The sequence below is a fragment of the Euleptes europaea genome, chromosome 2 (assembly GCF_029931775.1).
Source record: "Euleptes europaea isolate rEulEur1 chromosome 2, rEulEur1.hap1, whole genome shotgun sequence".
Classification (NCBI taxonomy): domain Eukaryota; kingdom Metazoa; phylum Chordata; class Lepidosauria; order Squamata; family Sphaerodactylidae; genus Euleptes; species Euleptes europaea.
This window is the reverse complement of record NC_079313.1, coordinates 65,272,838-65,290,902: the sequence shown is the minus strand read 5'-3', so window position 1 is coordinate 65,290,902 and position 18,065 is coordinate 65,272,838. Positions and strand designations below refer to the sequence as shown.

The 18,065-nt window shown below is 39.9% G+C and overlaps 1 protein-coding gene across 1 annotated transcript in view; it reads left to right on the top strand.

Moving 5' to 3' along the window:
* PATJ (PATJ crumbs cell polarity complex component) overlaps nucleotides 1-18,065 on the top strand; it is a 205,154-nt gene that overhangs the window by 92,040 nt on the left and 95,049 nt on the right. The window contains exon 27 of the mRNA XM_056844332.1: nucleotides 2,784-2,889. Within this exon, the coding sequence (XP_056700310.1) occupies nucleotides 2,784-2,889 (106 nt within the window). The remainder of the gene's footprint in view (nucleotides 1-2,783; nucleotides 2,890-18,065) is intronic.

Sequence of the window (18,065 nt, the reverse complement as noted above, 5' to 3'; positions counted from 1 at the left end):
GAACTGTCATGGGGGCCTCTTTGCAACCAGCAATGATAGGGCAACATCCAACAAGGTCCAAAGGGCCTTGCTGCAAAACAGGATTTTCTAAAACTAAATCAATTTTACAGAAATCTTTGCTGGATACAAATGATCATCTTATTTCCAAGATGTATAAATTATTGTTAGAACTTTATTGTGAACAAGAACGAATAAAACCTACCATGATTAGTTGGGCACAAATGCTGGGTCATGATATAATGTTACAAAAATGGGAAAGGCTTTGGATGAGAGACCTGAAACTTATTTGTTCGCAACTACTAAGAGAAAATGTATACAAAATGATGTATAAATGGTATTTAACACCAAAGAAATTAGCAAAATTGTATGCTTCAGTGTCACCAAATTGCTGGAAATGCAACAAAGAAATAGGATCTTTTCATCATATGTGGTGGACTTGTGAAAAAGCTAAGAAATTTTGGGAGATGATATATAATGAAATAAGGTTGATTCTACAACAAAATATCCCTAAAACACCTGAAATGATGCTATTGAGTATGATACCGGATACCATTTTCACTCATAGAACTTTTTTGATTTATGCCACCACGGCTGCTCGATTGATATATGCAGCTAAATAGAAGACAGTTGAGATACCAGACAAAAAAGACTGGATAAAAAAGATGCTGGAATTGACCGAGATGGCGAAGCTTACAGCTTTGATAAATCAGAATCATAATGAACAATTTTGGGGGGAATGGGAGGCTTGGAAAATGTACTGTGAAAATTATTTTTTAACGGGACCATTTAAAGGATACTCATTGATCTAATCCCTTAATCATACTTTGTGTTAATTTTTATATTAGGTATTGATTTAATAATGTTGGATATGACAAGAACAGATTAATTAAAATAATATTGGGATTAGTTCCATTAGCAAAAGATTATACAATTTAATTTTAGATGGAAGAGGGAGAGGGGAAATCATTTGATTGTTAAATTAGAAATACTATTTGTTTTTCTCTTTATTATTATTATTATTATATTGTTTTTATGGATATATTAAATGAAGAAAAATAAAACAAATATTTAAAAACAAAACAAAGGGCCTCGCTGCCCTTACAAGGGCCTCGAGGCCCAAATGGTGGAGAACAAGATGGTGGGGTGGAGTTCTAGAAAATGGGCCAAACAGTGAGCCCCTTCCCACCAGCAACAAGGTCTGGGTAACCGCTGTTATCTTCTTCAGTGGGGTTGTTCTATGGGAGATGTATTGGTTCATTCTCCAATAGACAGGTAGAAGGTCATCAGAGGGGGCTCACAAAGAGGTGAAAATCTGATTTTTGCTGTTAAAATGCACAAGCGAGACGAGTGCAGCCTGAATTGAAAATTCAGATGTCTTTTTATGGTTCCGATTGGCTCAAGCTTAAGGGCTGAGCGATAGAACTATTAAGCCGTGCACCAACGAAGGATTCAAGGATCCAGCTGCCAAAATGTAGGCTATGAATAGATTCTGGTGAGCTTAGTGAGCCCATACAGCTGGGGGATTGGGTGCTGCAAGGCCCTGAGAAAATTTTGAAATTTGACCAATTATGGAGACATTTTGAGGTCATATGAAATGGGTATTAGAGTATATTCTGATGTCAGTATTAAGTACTTCAACACATTGGCTTATGATTCTATCACTAAAATAGCCTTATTTTAATAACAGACATAAAAAAACTCCATCAATTTTGTTGAAAAATTCACTCATAAAAAAAAAGTGCTTCAGGGCCCCTCTGGGATTAGGAGCCCTGAAGCTTAGGCTTCATTAGTTTCATAGTAGATGCACCACTATCAACTGGAAAGAATGTATTTTATGAGAGCAGAATAATTTTGGATCACAGTTGCAGATCAGTGGCTGCTTGTTTTATCAGCAGTTTTGTATTTAGCTTCCACGTCTCATGTAGCTGATAGGAATTATGTGAAATAGTATAAATATAGATTTAAAAGATTATCGTATAGGTTTGGCTTTTCCTATATGCATGTGGAGCAATATCCTCCTAACATGACATGTGGATCCTTGATATTAACTCTGTATTGCAGAAGGATTTTCTGGCCATTTCTGTTGCTCTCATGGCATCCGGCCTCAACATTTGTTTGCTAAAGTGCATCTTGCTATTAGAGCTGTGATTGCATGGGATGCAATTGGGCGTAATTTAGTAAAACAGTGCAGCTAAAGAATGATTCAGTTAGTCCGAGCCAGACAAACCGATGCTTGGATGTGACCTGCAGCAGAACTCTTTAGGTTGGATATGCACCACTATATGCATCACTATCGCAAATGTCTTTATCTGTGTGAGGTAATAAAATTTCATTCAAAATTATAATAAATAGACTTTTAAAAACTGCACCTAAGATCTGAGTAAAATATTGTAGTTATTAATGCCTATGCAGTTTAATGTGTTCAGTGTTCTTTTTTGTAAAGTGTGTAGAAAATAGAGTTACATAAAGAAAAATGGATTGTAGTTCCTGTCAAACAGAGATGTTTTAATTTGTGTGGTCTGTTATGTGCCTTGTTAAGCATTCTATTTCTTAAGCAGCCTAGTCTGAAATCCATTTTCCTTACATTCTGCTCTTGTTAAAAAAATGTTTTTGAGCGTTTTTTAAAAAGAAATCAAAAACCCTACTAATGTTGAAGCTTCATTTGGAGACAGTATGTACATCAAAAATATGTTTATATAACTGTAGGCTCTTCGTGTCAAGCAATGGACAATAATTCTGAAGGTCTTATGTATCCTGTTTTCTTTTCTTCTTTTTTTAAGAAGAAAAGTGGAGCACCACCACCCATGAAATTACCACCTCCTTACAAAGGACCAAAAGAGTCCAGCTCTGAGGAGACAGAGGAGGAAGAAGAGGACTTCTATACAGACGGTAAATGATGTGATGTTTTACTAATATTGCTGTGTTATGGGTTGCTGTTCGTCTGTGACTCTGCTATGAAGTAGCAGGCAATAGTAGCATCCATGTTTATGGGACCATAATTAAAATTTGTTAAAGTGATGAGAGATCTCAGTTTTTGATAGGCTACCTAAGTTTCACAAAATGTATTAAACTGCAGTTTCTTAAAACTGATGGTGGACAATATTCTAAAAGTTCTGTCCCAAATAGTAAAGAAAACTTATTTTCAGAGCAAGTAAAAATGGGTGGTGTATCTGTGTAATGATGTTTCAGTCTACTCTTCTGCAGAAGAACCACGGGTTACAAGTTTTTCCAAGGCTTTCTTACGTAGTGAGGGGAAAAAGTATTTGATCCCCTGCTAAATTTGCCCGTTTGCCCTCTGACAAAGAAATGACCAGTCCATAATTTTAATGGTAGGTTTATTGTAGCTGTGAGAGACAGAATAACAACAGGAAAAACCCCAGAAGACAAAAGTCAGAGATTGATGTGCATTATAATGAGTGAAATAAGTATTTGATCCCCTATCAACCAGCCAGATTAGGGTTAGCTGTCGACAGAAGCAATCAATCCATCAGATTCCAAACTAGCCACCATGACCAAGACCAAAGAGCTGTCCAAGGATGTCAGGGACAAGATTGTAGACCTGGACTGGGCTACAAGACTATTGCCGAGCAGCTTGGTGAGAAGGTGACAACCCTAATCCTAACTGTCAACCTCCCTCGGTCTGGGGCTCCATGCAAGATCTCATCTCGTGGAGTTGCAATGATCATGAGAACGGTGATGAAGCAGCCCAGAACTACATGGGGGGAACTTGTCAATGATCTCAGGGCAGCTGGGACCATAGTCACCATGAAAACAGTTGGTGATACACTACGCTGTGAAGGACTAAGATCTTGCAGAGCCCGCAAGGTCCCCTTGCTCAAGACAGCACATGTACAGGCCTGTCTGCAGTTTGCCAATGCACATCTGAATGACCCAGAGGAGAACTGGGTGAAAGTGTTGCGGTCAGATGAGACCAAAATCGAGCTCTTTGGCATCAACTCAACTTGCCGTGTTTGGAGGAGGAGGAATGCTGTCTACGACCCCAAGAACACCATCCCCACCGTCAAACATGGAGGGGGACATATTATGCTTTGGAGGCGTTTTTCTGCTAAGGGGACAGGACACCTTCACCGCATCGAATGATGGACGGGGCCATGTATCGTCAAATCTTGGGTGAGCACCTCCTTCCCTCAGCCAGGGCATTGAAAATGGATCGAGGATGGGTATTCCAGCATGACAATGACCCAAAACACACGGCCAAGGCAACAAAGGAGTGGCTCAAGAAGCAGCACATTAAGGTCCTGGAGTGGCCTAGCCAGTCTCCAGACCTTAATCCCATCAAAAATCTGTGGAGGGAGCTGAAGGTTCGAGTAGCTACACATCAGCCTCAAAATCTTACTGACTTGGAGAGGATCTGCAAAGAGGAGTGGGACAAAATACCTCCTGAGATGAGTGCAAACCAGGTGGCCACCTACAAGAAACGTCTGACCCCTGTAATTGCCAACAACGGTTTTGCCACCAAGTACGAAGTCATCTTTTGCAAAGGGATCAAATACTTATTTCACTCATTATAATGCATATCAATCTCTGACTTTTGTCTTCTGGGTTTCTGGGGGTTTTCCTGTTGTTATTCTGTCTCTCACAGCTACTATAGACCTACCATTAAAATTATGGACTGGTCATTTCTTCGTCAGAGGGCAAACGGGCAAATTCAGCAGGGGATCAAATACTTTTTCCCCTCACTCTAATGGCCAAATAATATTTTAGCCCTTAAACCTGAATCATATGTGAACCACTCTTTACGTTTAGAGAACCACACCATTTCTTGGTTTAATTTTGCTTCTGAATTATGCCATATTCATAAAAGCATAAGAGCCTTGCTGGATCAGACCAGTGGGACATCAAGTCCAGCATGCTGTCTCTCACACAGTGGCTAACCAGTTACTCTGGAGGGGCAGCAACACGGCATAGAGGCCAATGTTGCCTCCTGCCACTGGCATTCAGAGGTTTACTGCCTCTGAATTTGGAGGTTCCCTTTAGTCACCATGGCTAGTAGCCACTGATAGATCCATCCTCCACTAATCTGTCCATTTTAAAGTCATCTATGCCTGCGGCCATCATTATAACCTCTGGCAGTGAATGCCATGTTTTAATCACTGGTTGTGTAAAGAAGTATTTCCTTTTGTTCATCCTGAATCTCCTGCCCATTAACTTCATTGGGTGCCCTCAAGTTCTCTTGTTAAAGTTTTATGATTGGCTTGTTGGATTTTCCCCATTTGAATCATTATAAACCATGTCCGTTCAAATCGCAGATACACAAGCATGTTATTGCTGTGCTTAGACTGTGGTGTGGATTCATTTCATACAAATGACACTGGAATGAAGAGCAGAAGGCTATTGTACATAACTCCTCCCCTGTCATTCATAGTTCTTCATTCACTTTTGAATTTCAGTGGAGTGAAACATGCACATCGCAAAAGACATGAAAGGATTGATGAGAGTGTGGCTATAGAATAAGGTTTCTGAGCAGCAAGGCTGAATAAGATGTGGTAAAGGTAGGGGTGAATAAGAAATAAAGAATTGCAAAAATTCAGGGAGAGGGGAAAGAACCTAAATTTTGAATCACAGCATCCTGTTGTTCCATGAATGGGGGAAGGATAATGATGGAACCTCTCTAGGCTCCCCCCATCTTCAGTTCTTCCCTGTAGCATCATCTCTGCCATTTCTCCATTTCCCCCCTTTTGCTCCTAAGAACCAAAAGAACATATAGTACAGTAGTGTGTCAGATCAATATGTCAGTTGTGGGTGAAGCAATAACAAATGTGAGGGGTGGTCTATGATGAGAGTCATCTTGTTGCTTAGATCAGTGAGCAAGCCTGATGTGGATGCTATTTTAAAGCGTCTCAGGAATTACTGCATGATTTGTCCCAGCTTCTTATTAACAGGCTTCCCTGTCATTCTCATAGTTCTGGATCTTCTTAAAACTTAAAGTGCTCACATAGTGTAGTAAAGAGTTAACTGGAACCTGAACTCCACCCTCTGGACATGTCCCAAGTCTCTATTCTTAGCATGGTCTGGAGGGGTCTGGAGACCAAGTCCTATGAGGAAAGGTTGAAGGAGCTGGGTATGTTTAGCCTGAAGAGGAGAAGACTGAGAGGGGATATGATAACCATGTTCAAGTACTTGAAGGGCTGTCATATAGAGGAGGGTGCCGAGCTGTTTTCTGTTGCTCAAGAAGGTCGGACCAGAACCAACGGGTTGAAATTAAATCAAAAGAGTTTCCGTCTAGACATTAGGAAGAATTTTCTAACAGAGCGGTTCCTCAGTGGAACAGGCTTCCTCGAGAGGTGGTAAGCTCTCCTTCCCTGGAGGTTTTTAAGAAGAGGTTAGATGGCCATCTGTCAGCAATGCTGATTCTGTGACCTTAGGCAGATGATGAGAGGGAGGGCATCTTGGCCAACTTCTGGTCACTAGGGGTGTGGAGGGGGGAGGTAGTTCTGAATTTCCTGCATTGTGCAGGGGGTTGGACTTGATGGCCCTGGTGGTCCCTTCCAACTCTATGATTCTATGATTCTAATCATGCTTACCTTTAAGAATATTCTGTTTCCTTTGCACTCCCTCTTCTATATTGGGACACATTAAATCTAGGTGGGTCCTTAATCTCCTTCCCATCAACAACTGGGCTGGGCTCACCACCGTGGTGGTTGGGGGCGGTGTGATTCTGTATTTCAAAAGAAATAGAGCCAGCCTGGTCTCCAAAGTCCCGTTAGTCATCTTTTTCATTCCTTCTTTGAACGTTCTGACAGCTCTCTCAGCTAAGCCATTTGAAGCTGGATGATAGGGAGATGTTTGAATGTGTTTTAATTCCATTCTTCCAAAGGAACTCCTTAAATTCCTGGACAGTGAGATCACAAAACATAGTGTTTGTGGAAAGAAGCTCCTCTATCAGTTGTCGCAACATCAGTGTAATGTAGTAGCTGCAGTTCTGAACATAGAGGGCTCAAATTCAAATCCTTGATCAGGTTCAAAGCTTACTGGGAAACTCAGGACAGTCTCCATCTCTCAGCCTCTTAATTGCTCGAAGGGCAGGGACAAAGCTGCCTTGAATTTGTAAGAGCAAGTGCCTTGAACTAGCTGGACAAAATTATTATTCCGCATCCTAAGGACAATGAGCAGAACAACTAACTCCCTGCAGCCTTCTGTGAACCCTCAATTGTAGCTCCTGGAGCTTGGGAGCTGTGTAGTATGCGATTAGGGTGTCTGCAAATGGGAGAGGGGGATCAGGAAATTCACCACCATGCCTTGCACAGGCAGAAGAAGACTTATGATCTGACCCCTTATTATTGATGACAGTTATGCTGTTTCTAAGACATACTTTGTACTGTAAGAGAAAGCTGGAAATTTTTCTGCCTCGATATAATAAAAAAACTATATAATGGTGTGTTAAATCCTTGTATGAATTTGTTAAAATGATGGGCATGTTGAAGCTTTGACTTGTATTGACTGCCCTGTGCAGTTACTGGAGAGAGTGTCTCTGGGGGGTTACTTAGGCATGTAGCTCTGCAAGAGGAAGAAAAAAGAAAGCAAGTTGATTGTTGCAAAAAATAGGAGTGTACACTGCTGTCATAAGGTGAAGAGGAGCCAGAAGTCAAACACTGCCTCTCCAATAGATGTCACTGCAGTCACCAGTAAGTGTTGCTGTTCAAGATGTGCACCAGGAAAAATAACTTAAAGGATGCTTTCTAGTAAATGTGGACTTTCGTACATTTAAATAATGTGTGGTGCTTATGTGACTTTCTTTGAAAATGTACTTGGTCCCTTAGTGGTGACATAAAAATAAAAATTATTACCAAGGAGGCTGGTGTTTGAGTTTTTGCTGTTCTTTAACTCTTATTATTTTTGTTTGTAAGCAAAGTACAGATAAGCAAATTATTTATACAAGCCAAAAGAGAAAAAAGTAATAAAAGCTATATTTTCATATTATATGCTCAATTTGACTTAAAACTCCTTGCCCAGTTCAGTCAATTCTAAAAACAACATTTTTAAAGCTTTACATATAAATAAAACTATTTAATTTTATCTTAAACCGTTTTTCTAATTGGTATTTTCTTATGTTTCCATACCTTAGCTAGGGTTAATCTAGCGGCAGTTATAACAAAAGATGTTATCACACAAAGCTTCTTTGGAATAGAGGCTGCATATTTTAACAAGCATAATTCTGGTGTACTTTCAAGATTAACTCTAGTTCCTTTATAGATACCATCCTCCAATATTTCATTGCTCTAATACATTTCCACCACATATGTATAAAATCAGTATGGGGTTCATTAGAGCACCTGCAGTGATTACTGATGCCATGGTACATTCTTGCCAATCTAACCAGGGGGAGGCGCCAGTGATGAAGCATTTTCATAGCATTCTCTCTTAAACAAAGACTAATGGAAAATAAAAGACCAAAAGTTAACAAAGAATTCCAAATTCTATTAGAAGAAGAAGAGTTGGTTTTTATATGGCAATTCAAACCGGCTTACAGTCACCTTCCCTTCCCCTCCCCACAACAGACACCCGGTGAAGTAGGTGGGGCTGAGAGAGTGTGACTAGCCCAAGGTCACCCAGCTGGCTTCATGTGTAGGGGTGGGGGAACAAATCCAGTTCACCAGATCAGAGTCCATCACTCATACCCTAATCTCATACCCTAAAGCGCATTGCCATTTCCTTAAATATTCCTGAGCTGAATCCCAGACTTTAGTACGTAACAAGCTATAAAATGAAGAAAGAGAACCATTACTTTTTGAAGCAATGAGAATTTTGAGGAGAACCAAATCCCTTCCAAGTTTCCCTTTATGAATTCTTGCAACAGGCAAATGTTTTATTTGTAACTATTGAAATACCGGTATACCTCTAGTGTTATGATCGGATACATGACTCTACTGAACTATATTTTTGTCTTTTACTAAATCCCAATACCAATCAAGTCCAGATCTTTCCCATCATGAACAATCTGAATTCCATCTTCCCCTAGGTTCACGTTCTCTCACTGCCAACAGAAATTGGGACAAACAAAGAGATAACTTTCTATTAAACTTAGTCCAGGTTTCCATTATACAGTTAATATGACTATCATTTCTATAATAAATATATCTTTCAGGGTTTTTCAAAGTGAACCAGCTTATTAAGAGAGTTGCAACAAATGATTGTTCAACTGTGGGTAATTCCAGTTTTTCATAATTAACCCATAAAGATAACCAATTGGACCTTGCAATGATAATATAGTAAAATATTACTATATTTTGATGATGTGATAATATAGTAAAATATTTTTATATATAGTCAAATATTAGGCCCTGACCTGGATGGCCCAGGCTAGCCTGATCACATCAGATCTCAAAAGGCTCGGCTGTAGTCAGTATTTGGATGGGAAACCACCAAGAAAATCCAGGTTCTCTATGCAGAGGTATGCAATAGCACACCACCTCTGAACATCTCCTGCCTTGAAAACCCTATGGGGTTGCCACCTGAAGGACAAAGGAATGCTGCAATACATTTCTGTCCTACTTCACAAGCTTTCATACTGATGTGTGTGTGTATATATATAAAATACTTTCGTGGCTTTTTCCAGTTGTTGGTGCAGAGCTGCAACACTGAATATGCCTTCTCAAAGAACCATTTGGAATTGATGGTGCTCCCTGTTAATGTGCTGAACAGATGGTGTATCTGTAGATATGCACATATCCATGGACATCAGAAAGAATGCATAGAAGATGCTTTTTAGGAGGAAACAAAAATGATCGCTTAGAAAAACTAATGAGTTTGGCAATTTCCACTGTTAGATTTCTTTCCCTTAGGCTTTTGTGATTTTTAATTGCTAAAAAAGGAGCAACTTTAAATGCTTGAAAGGTTTAGTTTTTCCTAATTTGTCTTTAATAACATGCAAGTAACGAGCAGCTTTTAGACCTGAATGTTGCAAAACAGCACAGTTTTGTTTCTGGGGTTATAAACGTTATCTTGTGGTTACATCTCCGTTAATGTGAATGCTGAAGGGTAATAGTTGAGCAAGTCTGCTTGGCTGCCAGACATTCACTGATGATTTGAACTAGAAAATGCATCTATAAATATATGTGACTGGATGTTATAAACCATTTTTCTGCAATTAAGAGTGGACCGTTAAGTATCGGCTGTAGCTAGCTGAGAAAGACAGATACAGTGTTGTGTTGAATTGACGTACATTTTGGGGACGGGAGTGCCATTCGAATATTAGTGATCTCTGGCAGTGCAACAGCACAGTAGCAGCAGCACGAGCAGTAGCAGCAAGCAGTCGAGCGTCAGTGGGTCGGATGGGGGAAACCAGGGATTTGCTTTTCCCTGCATAGTTGTGCTGGCAGTTTTGCTGCCAGATGTAACTGTCCGCTTGTGGGGATAAGCTTGAAATGAGGTGTAATTGATCACATGCATTAATAGAAAGAGAACCGACAGCTTGCCCTTAAGGAGAGGGGAATCTCTCAGACAGGCCCAAGGTCGTCAGCCCTGAGCCTCTCTGTCTCTGAGTGTTTGCGTGTGTGTGTGTGATGAGGATTAGAGCCGCTCGCAGCATTTGAATGTTTGTCAGGAATGCAGATACCTTGAAGTTCATACTGATACAGCAATGGTACAAGGGGGTTTCCCAGGTATGTATTCAAGTATCTGTCTACATGTATTGTACTCACTTCCAGCCACTCATTTTCACCATTTCATCAACAACTACTAAGGAGGGGGGGAAAGAACAACAATAATAGCATAATTGTTTTTTTTTCTTTTGCATTATCTATATGTAGAAAGATAATATGAATTTTGCTAGTATTTTTTTTAACGCGTTGGCTAAATTGATGTAATTATTTGAATCAGCTTGTGAAACTGTCAAGGTATTGATAGGCTGTCTCAGTGCTCAGAATTCTGTGGTAATTGGTGAAGATGACCCAACTTTTTAAATTCTTAGCCAAACATCCCTAAGCTGTGATAGCAGATGGTTTTTCTTTTATATTTTGCCTACTAAGTGTCTGCTAGGTAAATGTTTAGAATACAATAAAGAGCAGTTGTTGAAATCTCAACATTCAGCATTTTTTTATTGCATGAGGCAACAGAATGTGAGTAAACAAGCATGTTATTTTCTGTGAAGTGTGATACAATGTTACAGCACTGCTGTGAGGTGTGATTTGCTTATTCCTGGCTTATCTTTTTGCTATCTATGTTCATGCAATGACTGGGGTCCAAGTATTTAGAACGGGGGAAGGTTTATGCGCGTGTGAGAGAGGTGCGTGCACAGAAATCTTAGGTTTAATGCTGTAAAAGATCTGCCAGTGACAGCTTGATATAGCCCTCTTTTTTTACTACAAACCTTTGTCAAATATTGCAAGTGTACAACTTCACAAACCATGATTCTGTAGCATCTGCTTTGTGCTTTGCATGGAGAAATGGCTTTGGATGATTGCAGAGAAGGAATTCTTTTAGTGAAGCTGGCACTTTATCGCGGAGAAACACTTAGCATCACTGCAGTGACTTGCAATTAGAGATATGACATAACAGGCTGAGAGAGGGGCTGCGTAGGCATTTGCCAGGGAGAGGGCAAACTATAGTATACCATTCATGTATGCCTGAGGCTGTTCTAGAGTTGTTCTTATAGAAAGTGAATATTTGTTTCAAATTGCATCTTTTAGCAGTACCATGAGTAACAATAATGCTATCATACTGCAAAGAAAGTGTGTCAAGAACATCTGATTTAGCCAACCGGCAAAGCTGTAAAATTCTAAAGAGAACACAAAACCACACTGCTTATTTATCAATTTCCAGTGTCTAAAAGGCATCTTCATTGCGTAGTTGTTTTTGAGACTGGGACTCCTAGGAACATGAAGTGTAAATAATCTACACTAGGAAGGAAAACGTATTATGCTGTTAACAATTGCTTTCTGTAAGTGCTCTTATACATTCCAGAATGTTGTCTGTAAATGCTGGGATTAATATTTTTGTTTATGTATTAGTTCTATATTGGTTCAGATATTGTCTGTAAATGCTGGGATTAATATTTTCATGTGTGCATTAGTTATATGTTGCTTCAGAAGGATCTGAATTGACAGTTCTGTAGCTTAAGTTGTATGTAGTTGACGGCTACTGCATCACCATCTTGGGGCTGTTGTTATTTTTTTGTATTAACTTTTTATTATTTTTGCCTTAGTGTTATAGAAATTGCTTTTACAGATGAATCTGCCAAACATACACAAGAGCAGCCGAAGCCTCCTTGAAACGTTCTCTTCCCTGTTGTAATTGCAAGGCACGCTAACTTTCATGTTATGGACATGTGTCCACGTGCATCCACTGCATACTAGACATACTTATAGAATCATAGAGTTGGAAGCGGCCATACAGGCCATCTAGTCCAACCCACTGCTCAGTGCAGGATCAGCTTAGAGCATCCCTGACAAGTGCTTGTCCAGCCTCTGCTTAAAGACTACCAGTGAGAGGGAGCTCACCACCTCCATAGGTAGCTGATTCCGCTGTCAAACAACTCTTACTTCTGCCATATTATGAACATTTGACACACAGGTCAGAATTAAACATTGCATGCAAATGCAAGCAACCAATCCCAGACTGTGCTTTTATTAGAGGTGTGATTTGAAGTGGTGGAAGTGTTAAGGGTATTCAGCTTTTCCCCATGTGCTGCTGTTCTGATGTTACTCTCCACCCCATAAAGTGCATTCCCCTTGCAGAATTCTAGAAGTGTTTTGAGGGTAAATATGCATCTCGAAGTTCATGGTGTCAAAATAGCTGGAAGGGCAAAACTGTGTCATGAAAAGTGGCAAATCTGGAGAGACGCACTGGCCATTTCTGTGCTTCAAACTGTCTCCTCAGAAAGTGACTTTTCTCCAACAGAGAAACCAGTAAAGGTTTTTCAGCAAATCATTGGGTATAGTTCTGAGCTCCATCATGAGCTTGCCATAGTCAGAATGTCTATAGGTTTTTCAGGGATTATTTATTTTTTCCACCTTCAAGAAGGACATTTAGAATCAGTGTCTAGATGACAGCCATGTTATGTCTCTTTCCTAAAACATGTTACATTATTTACCACAGTATCTCAACTCTGTCAAACTGATAAAGGCCACACTTTGGGAATCATTGCCTTACTCCACATCTTCATTAAAAGGCATTGTAATTTCAGTGCCAGAGTTTGATTTTATCTGTTCTGGATCATAACATAACATTTGTACTAGAAAGAGCCTTCAAAAGCTGTCAGGTGTCATACTTTAAATCAATATTTGTTAATCGTATGCCATTAGGATGGGGGAAACCATGTCAGTGTGCCATCTTCCTGTGTTTGTAGTTGGGCAGTGGTAGCACACAGTTAAGAGCAGGACTGCTTTTTGTGTGCATGTGTGTGTGTGTGATGGTCCTCAACAGTACTGAGTACCAGGCCTCTCCCAAGTCCTGAGGAGGGAATCAGTGGAAATTGGTGGAATAATCAAATTATATATGATTACTGGCAATTTTTGTCTTTTAATATATATATTGAGCAGCGGATATGTGTCCAAATGGGTATCCAGCTGTAGCTGGTACACACATAATGGGCAAAGAAGACATTCCAGAAGTGAATCAAGAACTTTTGTAAGATTGGAAGCCACTGAAAGTATAATGTCTACTAGAAGTATGACATTTTAATGAAACTGGATAGCACAAATAGAACACAAATACTTACACAGTGATTTTTAAGACTTTTACAAACACCCATCTTTCTGGAAAATGTCTGAACAAAATCTCACTTTCCATAAACTGTTGTCTGGTTCTCTATATGTGGAGTGCTGAAGTGGTGAGCCATCATGGTGTAGTGGTTAGAATATTGGAGTAGGATCTTAGGAGACCCAGGTTTGAATCCCCACTCTGCCATGGAAGCTTGCTGGGTGACGTTGGGCCAGTCACACATTTTCAGTCTAACCTATCTCACATAGTTGTTGTGAGGATAAAATAGAGGCGAACAATATAAGTCATTGGGGAGAAAGGAGGGTATAAATGAATTAAATAAAATATGTGTGTGACAAACACATCCATATATAGCACATGTAGTCCTACCAATTCCAAAATTCACTGCTGGAGTCTTGAGAGAATGACAGCAACAGAATAAATTAAGTGTGGGGAGATTCCTGTATGCATAGAAGAGGTTTTTCATTAATTGCAGTGCATACCAGGTAAAATATGTGAACTCACAGTTATGAAATGGAACCCAATTACAATCACAATTTATTTTTAAAATGCTTTGCTGTGTGGACTGCATGTTCTCTGGTGGTTGTGGAATCATTAGTGTAAGCCATGTTTGCTTAGTGACCTTAGGCCAGTTCTCACTCGCAGCCTATTTCACAGGGTAGTTATTTTGAGGGTAAAATGGAGAAGAGGAGAATGGTGTTGGTGCCGTCATACCTGTGAGACTGCCTTTCCTGCTACACCCACCAAAGAGGATTGCGCTCCTCTGGAAACAATCTCCTGGTGGTCCCTGGTTCAAGAACTATCTGGCTATTCTCGACCAGGGAATAGAACTCTCTGTTGAGTGAGACCTGGGCCTTGTGAGACCTAGCTCAGTTCTTCAGGGCTTCAAGACAGAGATGTTCCACCAGGCCTAAGGTTGAGGATAGCAACCAGCTGGTCTCCTTTGCTGGGCCCAATTGGATCTCATGTCTCCCTGCTGTCTTTTAGGTCTCCCCATTATCCCCTTTCCGGGACCAATCTCACCCTTATTATAAAATTGTTTAAGTCACAACATTGTTCACAGAAGTCTTCCTCCTGGTTTGGTATATCTTTAGCCTCTCGTAGCAAATTATCTCTCATCTTACAAGGCCAAACTATACTTTGTGGTTCTGCACTGTGTTAGGCACATTTGTGAATTACTAGGCCTAAATGAGATATAGAACTTTAGGTAGAAAGTTGTGTCTATTGCCTTGACTTAAAGCCCTTTTCAGGCAGTGACTGAGACAAGATCAAAAATAATTTAATAAATAATTGTAATAAATAAACGTAATAAATCAAACAAACCATGGGTAATTTGATTCAACATCCTTGTTACTGGCAAAGAACAAACTTCAGTTTGTAAAAATGCCGTTTAGACATCCCAACAAATTGCAGTTATTTCTACATCCAGAAGGGTTCAATCACAGCATGGGAAGGGAATGCATGAGCCTGAGGACACCCAGCTCATTTTTGTCACAAACAAACCATAATTTGACAGATGAATTCAGAAAGTACCCATTTAGCTTCATTTTCCTGTGTTCAGTTTAGACATGTACATGTGGTAAAACAAAAAACTGTTTGTGAACAAAATCTGAAGCAGTTGCAGTAGACGGTTCAATTTATTGTGTTAAATCTTCTTCTTCTTCCTTAAGCTGTTCTGTTGTGCTTTCCTCTCCAAAGGCTTATTTTTCTTTCTGCAATTAAAGCTAACTAGCAGGTCCATTTTATATAGTGGTTATTCTTGTGGCTTACGAATCTTCCAATTCACCAGGAGGAAAAGAGAGTTGTTAAGTACATTTGATAGCAGACACATCTTACTGCAATTAGTTGATTATAAACATACTTACAATCCATCTAAAACTGAAGCCTTGATATATCTCCTTTTTAGTAAACACATTAATAAGGAGGAACCATTAAACATGTCCCATGTATCCAGAAAACAAAGCAATCTTTTCCAGTAGTGCTTATGAGACAACAGATTAATTCATGTGTCTCACAATTCTCCTAAAGTGAAATACTTTGAAAGTGAAGATAGCTGATCTATAATATTTTGCACTGGTCTCTTTACAGCACTTTGGGACATGGCCTGTTCAAAAGCCCTCTAAAGAAATCCTGCTGCAATTTTACCTCATTTCATTGTAATTTAAATTTACAGAGCTGATTAAAAAATATGGAAGCAGGCAGACTGAAACACAGGTTTTTTTAACCCTTTGCAAATCTTCTCCTAGACCTCAATATATTAACTAATATGGTCCACAACAACTTGCTCTTTCTAATTGTGGAAGAAAGAGACCAAAAAGTAGGTTACAGTGATGTTGTTTTTCGCATATACTTCAAAAGATACTTGTCCTATATTTTAATCTTTTCTGTTTATAAATTAGTCTCTAAAATTACTTTTACTTGACAGCTAAATAGCTGTTATGTAATGAAAGCACTCTTCCCGTCATGTTTTGTTAACATAATTTAAGGGCCAGGTGGGGCTGGGTATTGCCAATTTCCCTGAATCGTGTCTCAGCCCAGTAGGCTGGGCTCAGTCATCCTTGCCTTGCCTCAGGCTGGCTAGGCCCTGCCTTGCACAGGGCTTGGGTTGGTTGTGCTCAGCTCTTCTGTCAGAGAGCTAGCTGGCCCAGGTGTGGGGGAGGTCATTGGCCCACCAGGTGGCATCCAAATGCTCTTAATGGTATTTCCCCCTGCCTGTGAGGTAAATGAGGCTGAGAATGTGAAACTGGGATAAGTTCACCCAGTCAGTTTCCACAATAGAATGGGAAATTGAGGTCCTAGTCTGAAACTCTAACCACTACACCACACTGGCATTCATGTGGAGGCTGCTGTTGAACAGTAGCAAGCGGCCAGGCCTAGATAAAGCATGCAAGTTGGGTGGTAGCAAGTTGCCTAGTGGTTGCTGCTGTGCCTGTCCCCAATGAGTCCTCCCTCAAAAGGCCAAAATATACCTGGAAAGAGCCCTCCCCCACTTTTACTGACAGAAACCAAGCCTGTTGTGGTTGCCTAGCAACAGCCACTGAGGGAATCTGTTTCTTAAAGCTACAAGCACTCCTTTTATCATTTTGGGGTTTTTTAGCCCCCTAATGTATTTTTGTTTAATTTCAGATTTTTCTGCAAACCTGGGGTTTTTATGTATTCTCAGATTTGGCCAACTTTGCTGTTAGAACATATATTTAATTCTCTTTTGCAAGGAAGTACATTAGAACATAAGAAAAGCCATGCTGGATCAGACCAAGGCCCATCAAGTTCAGCAGCCTGTTCACACAGTGGCCAACCAGGTGCCTCTAGGAAGCCCACAAACAAGACAACTGCAGCAGCACCATCCTGCCTGTGTTCCACAGCACCTAATATATTCAGCATGCTCCTCTGATCCTGGGGAGAATAGGCATGCATCATGACTAGTATCCATTTTAACTAGCAGCCATAAATTCCCACTCTCCTCCATGAAAATGTCCACTCTCCTCTTAAAGCCTTCCAAATTGGCAGCCATCACCACATCCTGGAGCAGAGAGTTCCACAATTTAACTATGCGTTGTGTGAAGAAATACTTCCTTTTATCAGTTTTGAATCTCTCTCCCTATAGCTTCAGCAGATAATCCCACATTCTAGTATTATGAGAGAGGGAAAAAAGCTTCTGTTTTAGGTCAGAACCAAACATTAGAGGTTTTGATTTATGTGTAGGATGTGATTTGCTATGAATGAAAATGATACCTGAGTGATGTCTTCATGGGCAGAGTCCTAATGAGGCACAAGGGCTAGGAGTGTGCAAAAAAAAGGGGGGGGATTTGGATTCAGATCTAATGGACCTGAATTTTTTCGGGAATCCTGGATATTTCTGAACCCCCATATCAAGAATATCCAGGATTCCTGAAAAAATCTGGGTCCTTTAGACCTGAATCCAAATTTTAAGTAAGTTCCATCAAGTTGCTTCTGACTTATGGCAATCCTATGAGTTAATGTCCTCCAAAATTATTGCAGAGTTAAAATATGAGATAATGAAAATGAAGTGTCAAAAACGAGGGAAATGGAGAATTAATTCACATCCTCCATGACCTAGCAATACTGATCACCATGTTTCTTGCTGTACTTGTCTCTTCTGTTTTGGTTGATATCTTGTCTAAAATGCATTACAAAGGAATACAGAATTTTCAGAGACAAGCAGAGAAGTCTGCTCTTCATCCATAAACAGTGATGATACAAAGTGTCTTGGCATTTTTGATTTAGCATAAATTTTGGGAAGCAAATATTTAAAATTTACTACCCTAGTTACTGGCTTTACCTTCAGCATTTTTCAGAAACTTGTGTTTCCATTGGAGCGCCAAAGGCTTGTGTGTATTTGCTGGGCTGCACTTACCAGTCACCAG